Here is a 13,618-nt window from a genome sequence, read left to right on the forward strand (position 1 = left end):
TGTTTTGGGGATATCTGTGTTATGTTGGACTCCAGTTATCCCTAAGCCCCTGCTCTGTACCTAACACTGCTTATCCCTTGTAACTGAGATGTCTTCATATATTTAAATAGAAGTTTAACAGTCAGTTTCTAGCTAACATATAGTTTCTAAATCCTAAAGTAAGCAGAACCTCATTATTTGTATTCATCTTCCTAATAAGATGAATTCAAGAGGAGTGATGTGTAAAGCACATGAACTAAGATTACCAGAAGCAGAGTTATGTAGCCTCATGACAGAGGAATAAATCAGTAAAGAATGCTTTAAAAACCCCTCAAAATGTGCTGAAAAGGGTTGCAGTGCTGTGTATAAATTAAACATATCCAGAGCTATTTAGGGCAACAGAGCAGTGGTGGTTGTCATGACAGGAACAAATGGTACTTTTTACTAGAAACCAATTTGTGGAAAAAATGACCAGCAGATCTAACTGCTGCTGAACATCCTAGGGCAGTAATGATTGCCCAGTCTCCATTCAACAGGTTCTCCACCTCAAAGTATCACAAATTAAGATACACTTTTCTGTCTCTATTTTTTCCCTGTAATTCTGGTTTTAGGTGGTATCAGAAGAAATACTAACGATGGGAGTTGAATATGTGTAACCAACAGAACATAGACTTAGCAGTCATGATGCTAAGGTTTACATTACTTCCTGTGAAATCTGTTTTCCTGCATAATTCGGATGTGGGCCAGTTTTACCTATTTCATGTTTCTTGTTTAACCTACTTTCTCCTTCCCGTAAAAGTTGTTAGTTGTACTGCCTTATTTTACCAGCACGCATTGCACAAGTTAAACCCTAATTGAAAATATGGTTAAAAGACATTTAAAAGTATAAACTGTATCATCAACTTGGATAAACCACATGCTGTGTAAATTAAGTCTGATTTTAGAATGTTCTATTTAGTAGAACAGAATATATATATATGCTGACTTTTTTCTCAGTATTCTTTCCTAAGAATACCAGACCATGGTTCAGTTCTTTCAAGCACATGGCTACAGATCTCATCTGTTGTTTTGCTCCAATGGCTAACAGGGTATTAGAAATCCAAGTATGTTAAGTGCTTGCTCTCTTCAGAGTAGAGGACTCTAGGAAGCAATTGGAAGTGAATGCAGGAGGGAGAAAATGCATTATGCAACTTACATGCTACTTTTTTTTCCCTTGAAGAAGAGGGCTTAATATGTTCTTCCCTTTTTCTTGTGATTTTTATGACCAGAAGCCATTACCTGGTTGTAACTCTGTTTCATAACTTTCCTATGTTGCAGTTTGATCAGATTAAAAATGTATGAGAAAGGTTACGGGGGGACATAAGTGTGGTAAATTTCACATTGTGGGTTTTCTGGTGTTACGAAAGATTCTTCCTACTACATGGTTTGTTTCAGTGCCAACTGTAAGATGACTTATGCAAGATTTCTATAGAACCTCTTTAAAAAGTCAGAAGATTCAGAGAAACATTTTGACCTTTGGACTTTCAGGGAGACTTCTTCCCAGATCTTTTCTTAGTGTCTCTTTTATTGTGTGTAGATGTTCCTTAATAAGGGAGGGGTTTTCCAAACATTTCCTCTGAGGTGTTTCTGATACTCTCTCATCTTCAATGATTTTTGTACTTGAGTCTAAAGCAATGAATGGAGTCAGTTTTGTATTTAGTCTTACCACTTTTCTCTTGCTCACCCTTATATTTTTAACCTTTGAGCCAGCATCAGCTAAATATGATTGAAGGATTGAGATCTGAAAGGTGATGAAGTTTCTATAGCAGCATAAACATGTGCTGGCAGGAAGACCTCAAAATCTGTTTTTCACTTCTCAATAACAGGTTTGGCTGATCAATGTTTATAGTTCTGGGTGAGAGAGGGCACATCCTCTGGTAGTCCAGATGGCAGACCTAACACGAGAAGGGAGCTTAAAGCTTCACGACTCAGAAGCAATCTGCAAACTTTTAGGAAACTGAGTTTTGTTAATACTGATAGTCATAGAACTTCTTGTAGTATTTGGTGTCTTTCTGTAAGAGTACATTGTTCCCTGTTTTTAGGATGGCACAGATCCTTGAAAATACTTATCTCTTTTAGAAGAAATTTGTCATCTACATTTATTTTGTAGCTGTGTACATTAATAATCAGGAAAGTCAAGTATTGATTGAATATTGCTTGCTACCTTGTCCAAAACCAGTATTTTGACTTGACAGACAAACTTGTAATATCTTTGGGTAGAACACAAATATATGTAAGCCTAACAAATGAAATTGTGTTGGTAAATCAATGTTTGGAGGCCCAAATAAAATTGATGTCAGTGCCATGTGTTCCTAGTTGATACAAGCACTAGTGTGCTGTTGAGGAAAGCTTAAGGTTGAAAAAAGTCTTTCAGCATAGAGCATTGAATATTGTGCTTGCCAAAGACATTTGAAGAGTGTATTTCATATTAATATATGAAGTACACATGTGATGTGATGATTTGGTACAACTTGAAGTCTGCTTTTTTTGTATTTAAAAAGAATTTGAGATTTGTAAGTTACATGCTAATTTACACTCTAAAACACCTCTTTTATATGAACTGAAGTTTCTTTATCAGAGTTAAAAATATCTTGAAGTAACTCAGTGTAAACTCTTCAAATTTCCAGGCAAAGTCAAGTATTAGATGTTTCATAAAACCAACAGAAACACTTGAGAGGTCTCTTGAGATTAACAAACAGAAGGGGAAGAAGAGGGTGCAGAAAAGGCCCAACTATAAAAATGTTGGTGAAGAAGATGAAGAGGAGAGAGGATCTGAAGATAACCAAGATGACCTAGAAAAAACTAAAGGTACAGAAGCGAGTTCAAAGGGCATCAGAACAAGCAGTGAAAATGAAGGTGAGTGTACCAGCAAATAAGAATGATGCTTACAATTTAGATCCTTTTATTTACTGTATGGGACCTAGTTATGATCTGTTTGTTTCAGTCTTTGGCTGATTTTTTTTCTGATGTTAAATCATTCTGTCAGAACATGTACTTCTGATTGAGAACTTTTAAAACTTTTTGTTTTCTTTGGCCCTTATCACAAATGCATGTCTAGCACTTAGGTGTATATAATTATGAGACACTTTATAAGTAGACTTCCCAACTTTTCCTTCTATGGTAAGGCAAATGGTGTAGCCATTTTACCTTTCTATGATGATGGGGAGTATTTTATGCATGTTTCAATTATAAAATTCAACAAGTGTGCTTAAAGTGATAGTACATGGTAGAAGATCATAGAATCATAGAATGGTAGGGGTTGGAAGGGACCTTTAGAGATCATCTAGTCCAACCCCCCTGCAGAAGCAGTGTCACCTAGATCAGGTCGCATAGGAACACGTCCAGGCGGGTCTGGAAGACCTCCAAGGAAGGAGACTCCACAACCCCTCTGGGCAGCCTGTGCCAGGGCTCCCTCACCTGAACAGGGAAATAATTTTTTCTTGTGTTTAAGTGGAACTTTTTGTGTTCCAGCTTCATCCCATTACCCCTTGTCCTGTTACTATCTACTATAAGATGATATTAAATAGTTCAAATCTGAGGAAAACATCTTAGATATTTTAATTGCACATTTTCAGGATTTTTGATGTAATGTTAACCTCAAGAAAGAATTGGTTTTATAGGATGAGTGGTCTTGCAGCATAATATAACTGTTTATTAGTAACAGTAATAGTTAGTAACTATTAGAAGGATGTACATCCGAAACTAGTCTTTACTTTAGACATAAATTGGGAAAAAGGTGGCAGAATTCCATAACCAGTTGAAACCAATATATTGGTGCTTTGACAGCTCTCCAAATATCCTGCTTTAGGTAAACAGTCTATGTGAGAAGGCATCCCTTAAGTCATGTCAAATAACCGATAATGTTTACAAATACCTAAAGGGTGGGTGTCAGGAGGTTGGGACATCCCTTTTTTGTATAGTAGCTAGCAACAGGACAAGGGTAATGGGATGAAGCTGGAACACAAAAAGATCCACTTAAATATAAGAAAAAACTATATTACTGTGAGGGTGAGGGAGCAGTGGAACAGGCTGCCCAGAGAGGTTGTGGAGTCTCCTTCGTTGGAGGAGGTCTTCAAGACCCGCCTGGACATATTCCTATGCAACCTCATCTGGGTGATCCTGCTTCTGTAGGGGAGTTGGACTAGATGATCTCTAAAGGTCCCTTCCAACCCCTACCATTCTATGATTCTATGTGTTGTCTACCATGACTTGCAGAAAATATGACATGATCTGCTGTTTAAACTGGTGTATTTAGTAGTCTTCTTTTATCCAAATTCTTAAGCAAAAGCTAAGTATGGTCTTAATGGTTCCACTTAAAGCCAATAGGTATGAAGCACTTGGGACCAGATATCCTGTTTGCTGTACTTACAGACACCTATTTACATCTTCCTTGAAACTTGATGTCCACCCATGCCCCAAGCTCACCAGCAATTTCACAAAGAATCTGTTTTTCCTTAGAGAGATTCTGTGTTTTTTCTTCTTGTGGTTTGGATGAGAGGGGGATTGCTGTTGCTTTATTTGTCAAAATAATCTTTGTATTTTCTTTACATATTTTCATGGGAAGAAAATTTGCCTACATCTGTTCATTCATTAAACTTCCTGAGGTTATGGTTATACCTCTGATAAATGGTTGCATCTGTCACTTCAATGCAAAATGGAAAATACAAAAGAGCTTGTGAGAACTTTGTTAAAAATACTAAATTTTGGATTTTGGGTTGTTTGGTTGTGCTTTTTTAGAAATAGAGATGGTAATCATGGAGAGATGCAAACTGTCAGAGTTGTCTATCTCTGCTGTGACAGAACAGAATACAACAGATGAAGAGAAGAGTGCAGCAGCCTCTGGAAGTGAAATGACAAACTGGAACAGGTATAAAGTAACTGAAATATATTTTACCCTGCCATTAGCCCTCTCACTTTCTTAAGGGTTGTTTCAGATCTGCCTCCAATTAAAACTACTGGGGTTCTTGTGGGCCACGAATAAGTGAGGCAAAAGAAAAATGAGATATTGCCTCTACTTGATCCGTTTTGGAAACAGTCCTGTTCTTTTGTAAAGATTGTGCTTTCCTTTATGGCAATTGGTTAAATTACAGAATATTAACCCCAGAATAGAAATATTTTCATGCCAGAATTGTTTAAGGCTCTAAATTAAAGCAGAGGAACTTTTCTTAATGATATTTATGGCCACATCAAAATTCCTCAGTTCATGGCTAAATTTCACCCAATTTTAGTAGTAGTAGTTACAAATAAACCTATTTGCAGTTTCCAAGGTCCATTCTTCAGGTTATTGAAAACTTCTGTTTGAAGTGCAGTTTCTAAGTGCTTCTGGGAGCAGAAATTGCCCTGACTTAGACATTTAAGCTTGGATATAATAAATACCCCTAAGAAACCGAACATGCCGTGTCTGACACAAGTAATTGCAAGTGTGTCCCTTGGGGAGTTGCACATGTTTAATAGGATTTCAAATTTATTTTTAAACTTGGGAAATGCTGCCTGGTATTCCCAGAATTTCATTCTATCTCCATTACAGCTTTGATGTAGCTTAGATTACATTCATTAATAAAGATAACGTTTAATTTCATTGTAAAAGTGAAATTGAACCTCAACTTGAACTGGTTTTGAAATACATTGCTCTACATTATTGATATTTTGACTAAAATATGTGCCAAATGGCTTTTAGAAAGAAGTTGGTAATGACTGCATTGAATACTAAGGCAACCGGGATGCTCAGGTCTTGAGAAGTGCAAAATACTTTGATGTGAGGTGCCAACGCATTTGGCATTTGTCAGCATTTTGGGACTCTCTGGATCTGCAGATATGATTTGACAGCATCCTGTATCTTTTCTAAATATAAACAGCATCAAGGAACATGCCAAGCTAAAAATACTTTAAAAATAAAAATAGACCTTATGTGGGACATTCCTGGCCTTAATTTTGTATGTGACTTTTTGGAAATACAAGTTGATAAGCTGCTATAGCTTAAGATTTTGTGGGTTTCTATATGCCAAATGTAATATTTGAAACAACTGAATCTCTCAAGAAATTTACTCAAGCTTGTGTCGCTTCCTTCCTGCACGAATTGCAGCCACTGAGCCTTGTGGATAAAGTGCCATGTGATAGTGGAAAATGCAGTGATGTTTTATTCCATGTTTGAAGTGAGAGAAAACAAAACAAAAATAATCATTAAGTATTGTTATGATAGCGATTCATAAATAGTTACAGTCTTCAATATGGACACACTCTACAAGAATGAGTAATTTAAAGAATGTTTGGATGGCATTTGATCTTTCTTCTATCAGGTCACTAGTAGAAGGCTAGTAAAGGAAGAAAATGCTTATAGAGTTAAGAAATACATTTGAAAACACTTGCCATAGAGCCTTTAATTTTATTTCATTTTAATTTTATTTGCTTAATAACTGTTTCAGTGGAAAAGAGCACAGTTTGAGGTTAAAAATTCTGTAGCACTGAAAGCAAGTTTTCAATATTCCTTAGCTCTTTTACTGTGATGAAGAATGTAAAATTACTTCAACTTTTATTTTGATGTGCCTCACTACTGAAAAGTTTAAGCCTGAAGGCTGGCTTTAAATTAACTTCCTTTTATGATACACTACACAGCAAAGCTTTTTCCAGCATGTGAAACCTTCATGCTACCTTGTGCTTTCTGTTGCACTTTCTTATAACCGGAGTTTCTCTAGGTCTCTCTTATATTTGGTCTATATGAGGACCTGTTGATGAGTGGAAATCCTAGAAGTTGTTTTGGCTTCAGATTATTGTGCTGAAGACTTTGATAATGGGGGTTGGACTAGATGATCTCTAAAGGTCCCTTCCACCCCCTACCCTTCTACCATTCTATGATAATAGAGATAGGTGTTTCTTCAGAGCATCTGAAATGAAAATTACTCCTTTTACTGATGTAATGTTTTTCAAATTATATAATTTTTTAAGTAGTGTGTGGGGGAAAAAATGAAAAATGCATTAAGATTACTTAAGTCATTTAATACTTTGTTGTATTAGTGTCAGTGGGACAGCTACAGACATTTCTGCAGCTTTGAACTCAAAAAACATTGGTTTTGAAATTGGAGTAAATTTTACTTTGTAGGTCAGTTTATAAGGTAATTACCATCTAATGTTGGTCTGAAAACAGTCAGTCATAGTGTTATCCAGTATTTCAGTGATCTTGGATCTGCATATCTTGGTCCTATTTCTTATTTAGTCCTTGAAGCTGAACTCCCTTCGCTATGTGTAAAGCAACCCATGTCAGGAGCTTTGTAGGACTTGTTTAATGCTTATGAAGACAGTATGCACTCTTGGTTTATTTTCAACATTGCTAATTCTTTAGGTTGTTTTTGCTTGGATAGTTGTGTTCGTTCGAGATCTAAAATATCACGTGGGAAATTTGGTTTAGGTACATACAGTGCTCTTGGACTTCTGCAAAGAGGGATCATGATTCGGTGGCATTTAAAGTATATCAGAGGATGCTTGTAATCCAGCTTCAGAAATGCATAAACATGACTGCAGTGTCATTGACTGAGCAGAGGAACAATGTGTTCTGTTATTCTTGTCATAGCCTTGTTTTAGTAGAAGAGTGTGTGTTGTTGAATGTGTGGAGCTGATGGGAAAATTTAGGTCCATTGTTCTGACTTGGGTTGAATGACCTACTGGGACACCATGGGCCTGGAATAGGTATAGAAGTATGTTGTGTTCTGATCTTCAATGGCCCTTCTGACCTATAGCTAACTACAGTGATGAGTTTGTAGTGGATGCTTCTTGTCTGCTAGGTCTGAAGTTCAATCAAGGCTCTAAACTCTCCTGGTCATCATCTGGTGACTGACACTTTCCTCTTGGGGTTGGTGTTTTTTTGTTTGGGGGGGTGAGAGTTGTCTGTCTGGGCCACCTGTGAAAATAGATTTCTTTTCTACTGGTTGAATTCAAGCCAGTTTATGCCAAAAAGCCAAGTTGCCTTGCCATCAGGCATGTGTTAATATCAACTGAGTTGCAGCCATATCTAATCTGACTAAATGGCTTCTAGAATAAGTTTATTTTTCTGGTGTTTTCAGAGTATAAGTGACAGGTGAACTTGGCACTGCTTGTAGTTTCCTATATATGTGTTGTAGGTCACACCTGGTTAAACCCAGCAAAACAAAGCTCATCTAAAATACAAAGCTTGCTTTGTTTTTATTCAAATCTTTCCTTCTTGTTTATTTTTCTTTCCTATAACCATCCAAGGGTAAAGTTTTTCACTGATGGTTTTAGAATAACCTAGCTTCCTCCAAACTTTTGGTGAAAATTGCATTGTTGTAATAGCAAAAACTTAACTCTGTTTATTACAGTGAGTTTTAAGGTAGTCTTTTCTTATGCCACAGTGGTATCTCCTTGAAGTTACTGATATATGCTTAAGACGAGCTGTACAATGCTTCTGCATAAATACTAAATGTGCTACAAACAGCCCAGGAAATGTGTGTACAGTCAATCTTGGAAAAGCATTCATTGTGTAACAAATCCTGTTATAACATCAGAATGAATGTTAGAATGTAAATAAAAGGCAGGACTATACTCTGAGTAGTCTCAACCAGGTGAATTGTTGTTTCATGCCTGAAAATGTGCATTACTGTAAATTTGCCTCTTCCATTGGCTACCTGTAGAAGATATTTACTCATCTTTCAGTAGATAAGGTCTTTTTCTCCTTATCCATTTTCAAATTATTCCTTTCCACAGGCCTTTTCTTGATATGGTCTATAATGCACTGGACTGTGCTGAAGATGATTACTATGCCCTCTTCGTGCTCTGTCTTCTCTATGCAATGTCACACAACAAAGGTAAGCACATTTTGCTTTTTCCAGAGAAAACTGAGACACGTGGTTTCAGATAGGAGTGATGCTTGTAATTGATGTTTATATATTCCCTAAATGGTGATAAATTCTTGAAGGGGGAGGCAGTAGTAAGTATTCTGTAATTGAAAACAGTTGCTAGGGATCAGCTATTTAGGAGTGATTTGGTGAGAAAATTTTGTGAACATCAGATAACTTTCTTCTGTAGCTTTCTTGGAATTAGAATAGGATTATTGTTTCACTTTTAATCTCTTAATTTCAATGTACATATATATGGGATCCAGATCTTGCCCACTTTGCATGTACTGTGATTGCCACATGTAAGCCACACATCAAATGTTGTAAAACCTGTCTCCATATGTTAAAAAAATCTTTTTTTACTGTAAACATTAGAGGTAATGCACAAGGCCTGAGTATCACATGTGATTATGGAGGTCATTTATGGCCTATTTCTATTCAGCTTTGACAGTCATTCAGTAGTTCTTTTTGTACTATGCATTTCCTCAACAGCCTTCTCATCTGTTGTGGCGTAATTGAGTGAGACCTTGTGGAAGGTGTTGGTGTTCTGTGCAATAATACATCTTGGAAGTCTCCCAGGGAGCTTGGAGTATTTGATAAACTAACAGAACTGTTAAACCTGTACTTCATTATAATTCAGACAGTGTGTAGCTTTTTCTGAGGGATCATTATGGTTAGGTTTTTTGTTGTTTTATCTTTGTGCATTTGAAATAGATTCCTCATGGAGCAATAGTGTCAACATCTCATACATGTGAATACCTGTGCTTCAGGAACTGAGAGCTGCATTTATTTTCTGTTTATGAGGATAGTTTCTATAAAATACTAGCAATTTAAATGAATCAGCTGCTGCAGTAAACAACAGAAGAGTATCAGGTGTGATGGCGTGCTTAAAAATAAGGATTCTGTTCTAGCTTCAAGGTACCCCCAATGGGCAAATAGAGTGGAAATGACTCGTGAGAAAACTAAGCTGAGCCCCTCCTGTGTCCTCTTGATGGCTTTATCTTTTTCCAGGAATCAAGGAATGCTTCTCTGAGATGATAATTTGCAGACGATTTCAGGGCTTTCACAGTCTCTTACGACAAGAAATAATAATGAAACATCACCAAAGATAGCACCATAGCCCTCTCTGACTTGCATCTGTGATTTCCCACAAGCCTTCCTGCAACCAGTAGACTTCTTCCAGAAAATGTCTTTCCCTGAGGGAGTTCTGAGCGTCACTTTGCTGGAAAACCCTGATGTTGGAGATGGATTCTCTTCTCTTAAAGTTCATTAGTTGAAGCCATAAATAGTCAAGGTCATTAATTGTAACTGTTGCAGCTTCAGAGTCCCCAGCTGTCTTTCAGCATCATTGTATAGGATTAAGCCTACACTCTAGGGTTATATTTCTTAAGAATTATTCTATTTAAGAGCACACTCCTTCAGCCCACCTTATTTGCTTTCAGTGATATCCTCTTTTGTTTCAAAGAGCTACATCTGTAACCCTTACATCTACACTATTTCTGTAAGTAGGGAGGAATGCAGCAGATGTAGACACAGTTTCAGCAATCACTGCACTGTTTATTTTTCCACTAATATCCAGGGTTACCAAGAGAAACACAATAGACTGAAATATTTACCTTTTAAGTGACTGCAAGTATCCATCCCCTGGAGATAACTTTTATTTAAGGGGTCAAAATCTATACTTCATCTTTGTTGGTCACATCAGCCCTCTCTAATTGAAAAATTCTTTAGGCTATACTCATTGGCTTTCCTTGTCAACAATTTATATTTGCATGTCACTCTTTGAAAGCTGTTTTCCTTTCTCTCCCTATCCTTGACCCTAGACCTTAGATGGTAGACAGATAATGACATCTGGTTTTGGTCTTCACTGACTTGCACCATCCCACTCCTCTTGTGCTCTGCAGTAGACTGCTTTCAGTCTGGGGAGCCTATTTCAGACTGCTTTCAGCTTTGGGAGCCATGCCTTAGAATCAATGCCTCTATGTCTTGAAGAGGAGAGCTTTTATAAGCTGCTTATTTAGTGCTCCTGCGATACAAAAGCCAAACGTTGTTATGTAAAAGCTCAGGAGCTGTATGACTGCTCCTTTCAATGTCAAATTCAACATTAGTCATGGGAAGTGACTCAGGATTGAGCTGGAGCCAGTGTTTATATCTGAATTCAGTATAATGCAAGAGATCTGTCTGTCACCAAAATTGGGAATAAACTCCTTAACACCAAAGCAACATTGAGAAGCAGGCATTGCTTTATTGCAGTGCTGGATGCAGGGGGGATCACCCCACCTAACCTACATACTGTATATTGCATCAGTTAAAGCTGAGGTTACCCTCTTCCATACATAGCCATTAAATGTCCCAGAATGGATATACATATTCATTCTGTTCCCATAGGGTAATGCCTCTTTAGGTTTGCTCAGTTTATTGGGACGGTGGTATGTCAAGACCTCTGGTGATTGCTTCTCAGTTGTCCTCTTGGTGAACTTTAAAGTTTTCTGCCTTCCATGGTCTGCCACTGGGCTGTTACACTCCAGTGCTTATCTTGTCATGTTGAAACTGGTTTTCCCTGGTGCCTCCCGGGATGTGGTAATTTCTGTTGCTTTGTTCTCCTTTAAGGTTACAAAACACTTTTGTTCTTAATCACCAAGAGCCTTAACTATCACATATTTACAGATATTGTCTTTACTATTTCAACACATCTGCTTACAGACTTTCCTCAGGTATCAGTCAATGATCGTTTTCTTTTCTAAAAGGCATGAAGTTCTCTCTCCAAACATGGAAAGGCCAGGTTTTTTCCCCAGTTTCAGTAAGTAATAAATCTCCAAGGGTTGTGTATCTAGTATCTGATTATCTATTTACCTTCTGTCTGACAGAAATGGTAAATGCTCTAGTGAGCATTTGAACCAGTTCAAACAAACAGGTAATGGATTCAAAGTCTAGGATGATTAATTGTGACTGAATGCAACAGAGGCTTGTCCTGTCTACACCACAGGAAAATGAGTCTTGGTTTTCTATTTCGGTATAGTGACTGTTGCAGATATATTTCTGATTCTCTAGCTGATAATTGTGAATCCTGCTTCTTCAGACACTGTGAAGAAGGTGACAACAGAACACATTCCCAAACAAATCTGAATTTCCCTGGTTTAACTAAGAACTTTTGTTTTCAGGCTTTGCTTCTGAGGGAGTAGTTTTCTCAGTCTCTCTCACTAAATGTAAACACCCTACCAAGGATTTTTGATCCTGATTCCTTCCTTTTGTATGTTGAGTCTCTGTTTTTCACCATGTTCTTGAAAGAGTTTAAAGAGAATACACTTTTTTTTTCACCAGCAAGGTATCTGTGTGAACAGGAAGAAACAATCCCACAAGGTACATGTATGTAGGTAAATAGAATTGTTGCAAATTGGATGTGAGAGGTCTTTAATCCTAGAAGGAGTCCTTCATATATGTTACTAGAACATGTACTGTATCTCAAGAATGCAGAACTCTGCATCCTTCTCAGTCACACAACCAAGAGAAAGACGCTGAATATTAATGGATTCACTGGGATTTCAATTTGGCCACTTTGTTGAGCCCCTGCCTGATCTTGCCTTATTGCTCCTCCATGTTTTCCCAGACTCCTTAATGTTTTTTTCTGATGGCCAATGACCATGTCTTTCTGCAAGAGCTTAATCTGCAAATAGATACTCTCAAAGAAATCTTATTCCTAAGCAGCTTTACAGAAGAAATTCTGTAGCTTTTTACTAATCTGGTAGATTATTGTGAACACTAACACTCTATTTGCCTTGGCTTCTTCAGTGCTTCCCCCACCACCCCTTTCTTCAGTCTCATCACGGCAGAGAACGTTTGTATCACTGCCATTAATCTTCAAACAGACCTTTGTTCCAAATACATACATTCAGTAAAGAAAGAAATCAGACCTCATAAATGGTGGTGCTATGTCGAGTCAACTACAAGTTAAGGGCTGGAATAAACTATAAACCACAATATAGTGACAGGGTTGTTTATTACCATTCTTTAGAACGAGGACAGGGAGATTCTGAGCAATCCATAACTATGTTTAGTTCTAAGAGGTCATGCAGTAAGTAGTCTATTGTGAGAAATAACTTCACTCTTTCAGAGCAATGGGTTAAAGACAGATGAGTTTAGTTTTCTTATACAAGTCAGTGAGAATCTGTGATTTGTATTGAGGAGGGTACTAAAGCTACTAGTTACAGAATAGAAGACATATATATCACTGTGTCACTGATCACTTAACTACCAAAGCATAACTTAAAATCAGGCTTTCATCTTTTCCCATTTAGCTTTTATGCTTTTCAGGTATATGGCTTGGTGTGATTTAGATGCAAAGGAATAGTCTGAGAATTCCAGATGCAGCAAAGTGATGTGTATGTCATCAACCACTTTGGGATTTGTGTGTCTTCACCCAGTAGGTTCTGTTTAAGGGACACATAAATGTGTTTAGTCTTTTTGTTGTTCTTGCTTTTCCTGGTAGTAGAAACTCAAAACCAACTTGCCCAATTTCATATTGCTAATTACACTCTTCTGAGAACTGCTACGGGTCTATTAAACACTTACCTCGAGGCTTACTCCTGTTTTCTAATTTACTTTTCTTCTTTCATCCCTCACAAAAGGAATTGACCCAGTCAAACTGGAGAGGATTCAACTTCCAGCTCAACATACTGAAGAGAGAAATTCATATAATCATGTACTTGCAGAAGGGCTCATCAGGATTATGAATTGTGCTGCACAACCAGGTATCACTT

General features: G+C 37.4%; 1 protein-coding gene across 3 annotated transcripts in view; it reads left to right on the forward strand.

Annotated features, from left to right (window-relative positions):
- Positions 1-13,618, forward strand: part of CLEC16A (C-type lectin domain containing 16A) — a 69,748-nt gene that overhangs the window by 17,609 nt on the left and 38,521 nt on the right. For all 3 annotated transcript variants that reach the window (XM_061991864.1, XM_061991866.1, XM_061991867.1), the window contains exons 10-13: positions 2,646-2,874; positions 4,756-4,885; positions 8,731-8,831; positions 13,487-13,609. In XM_061991864.1, the coding sequence (XP_061847848.1) occupies positions 2,646-2,874; positions 4,756-4,885; positions 8,731-8,831; positions 13,487-13,609 (583 nt within the window). The remainder of the gene's footprint in view (positions 1-2,645; positions 2,875-4,755; positions 4,886-8,730; positions 8,832-13,486; positions 13,610-13,618) is intronic.

This window comes from Colius striatus, chromosome 3 (genome assembly GCF_028858725.1).
Source record: "Colius striatus isolate bColStr4 chromosome 3, bColStr4.1.hap1, whole genome shotgun sequence".
NCBI lineage: Eukaryota > Metazoa > Chordata > Aves > Coliiformes > Coliidae > Colius > Colius striatus.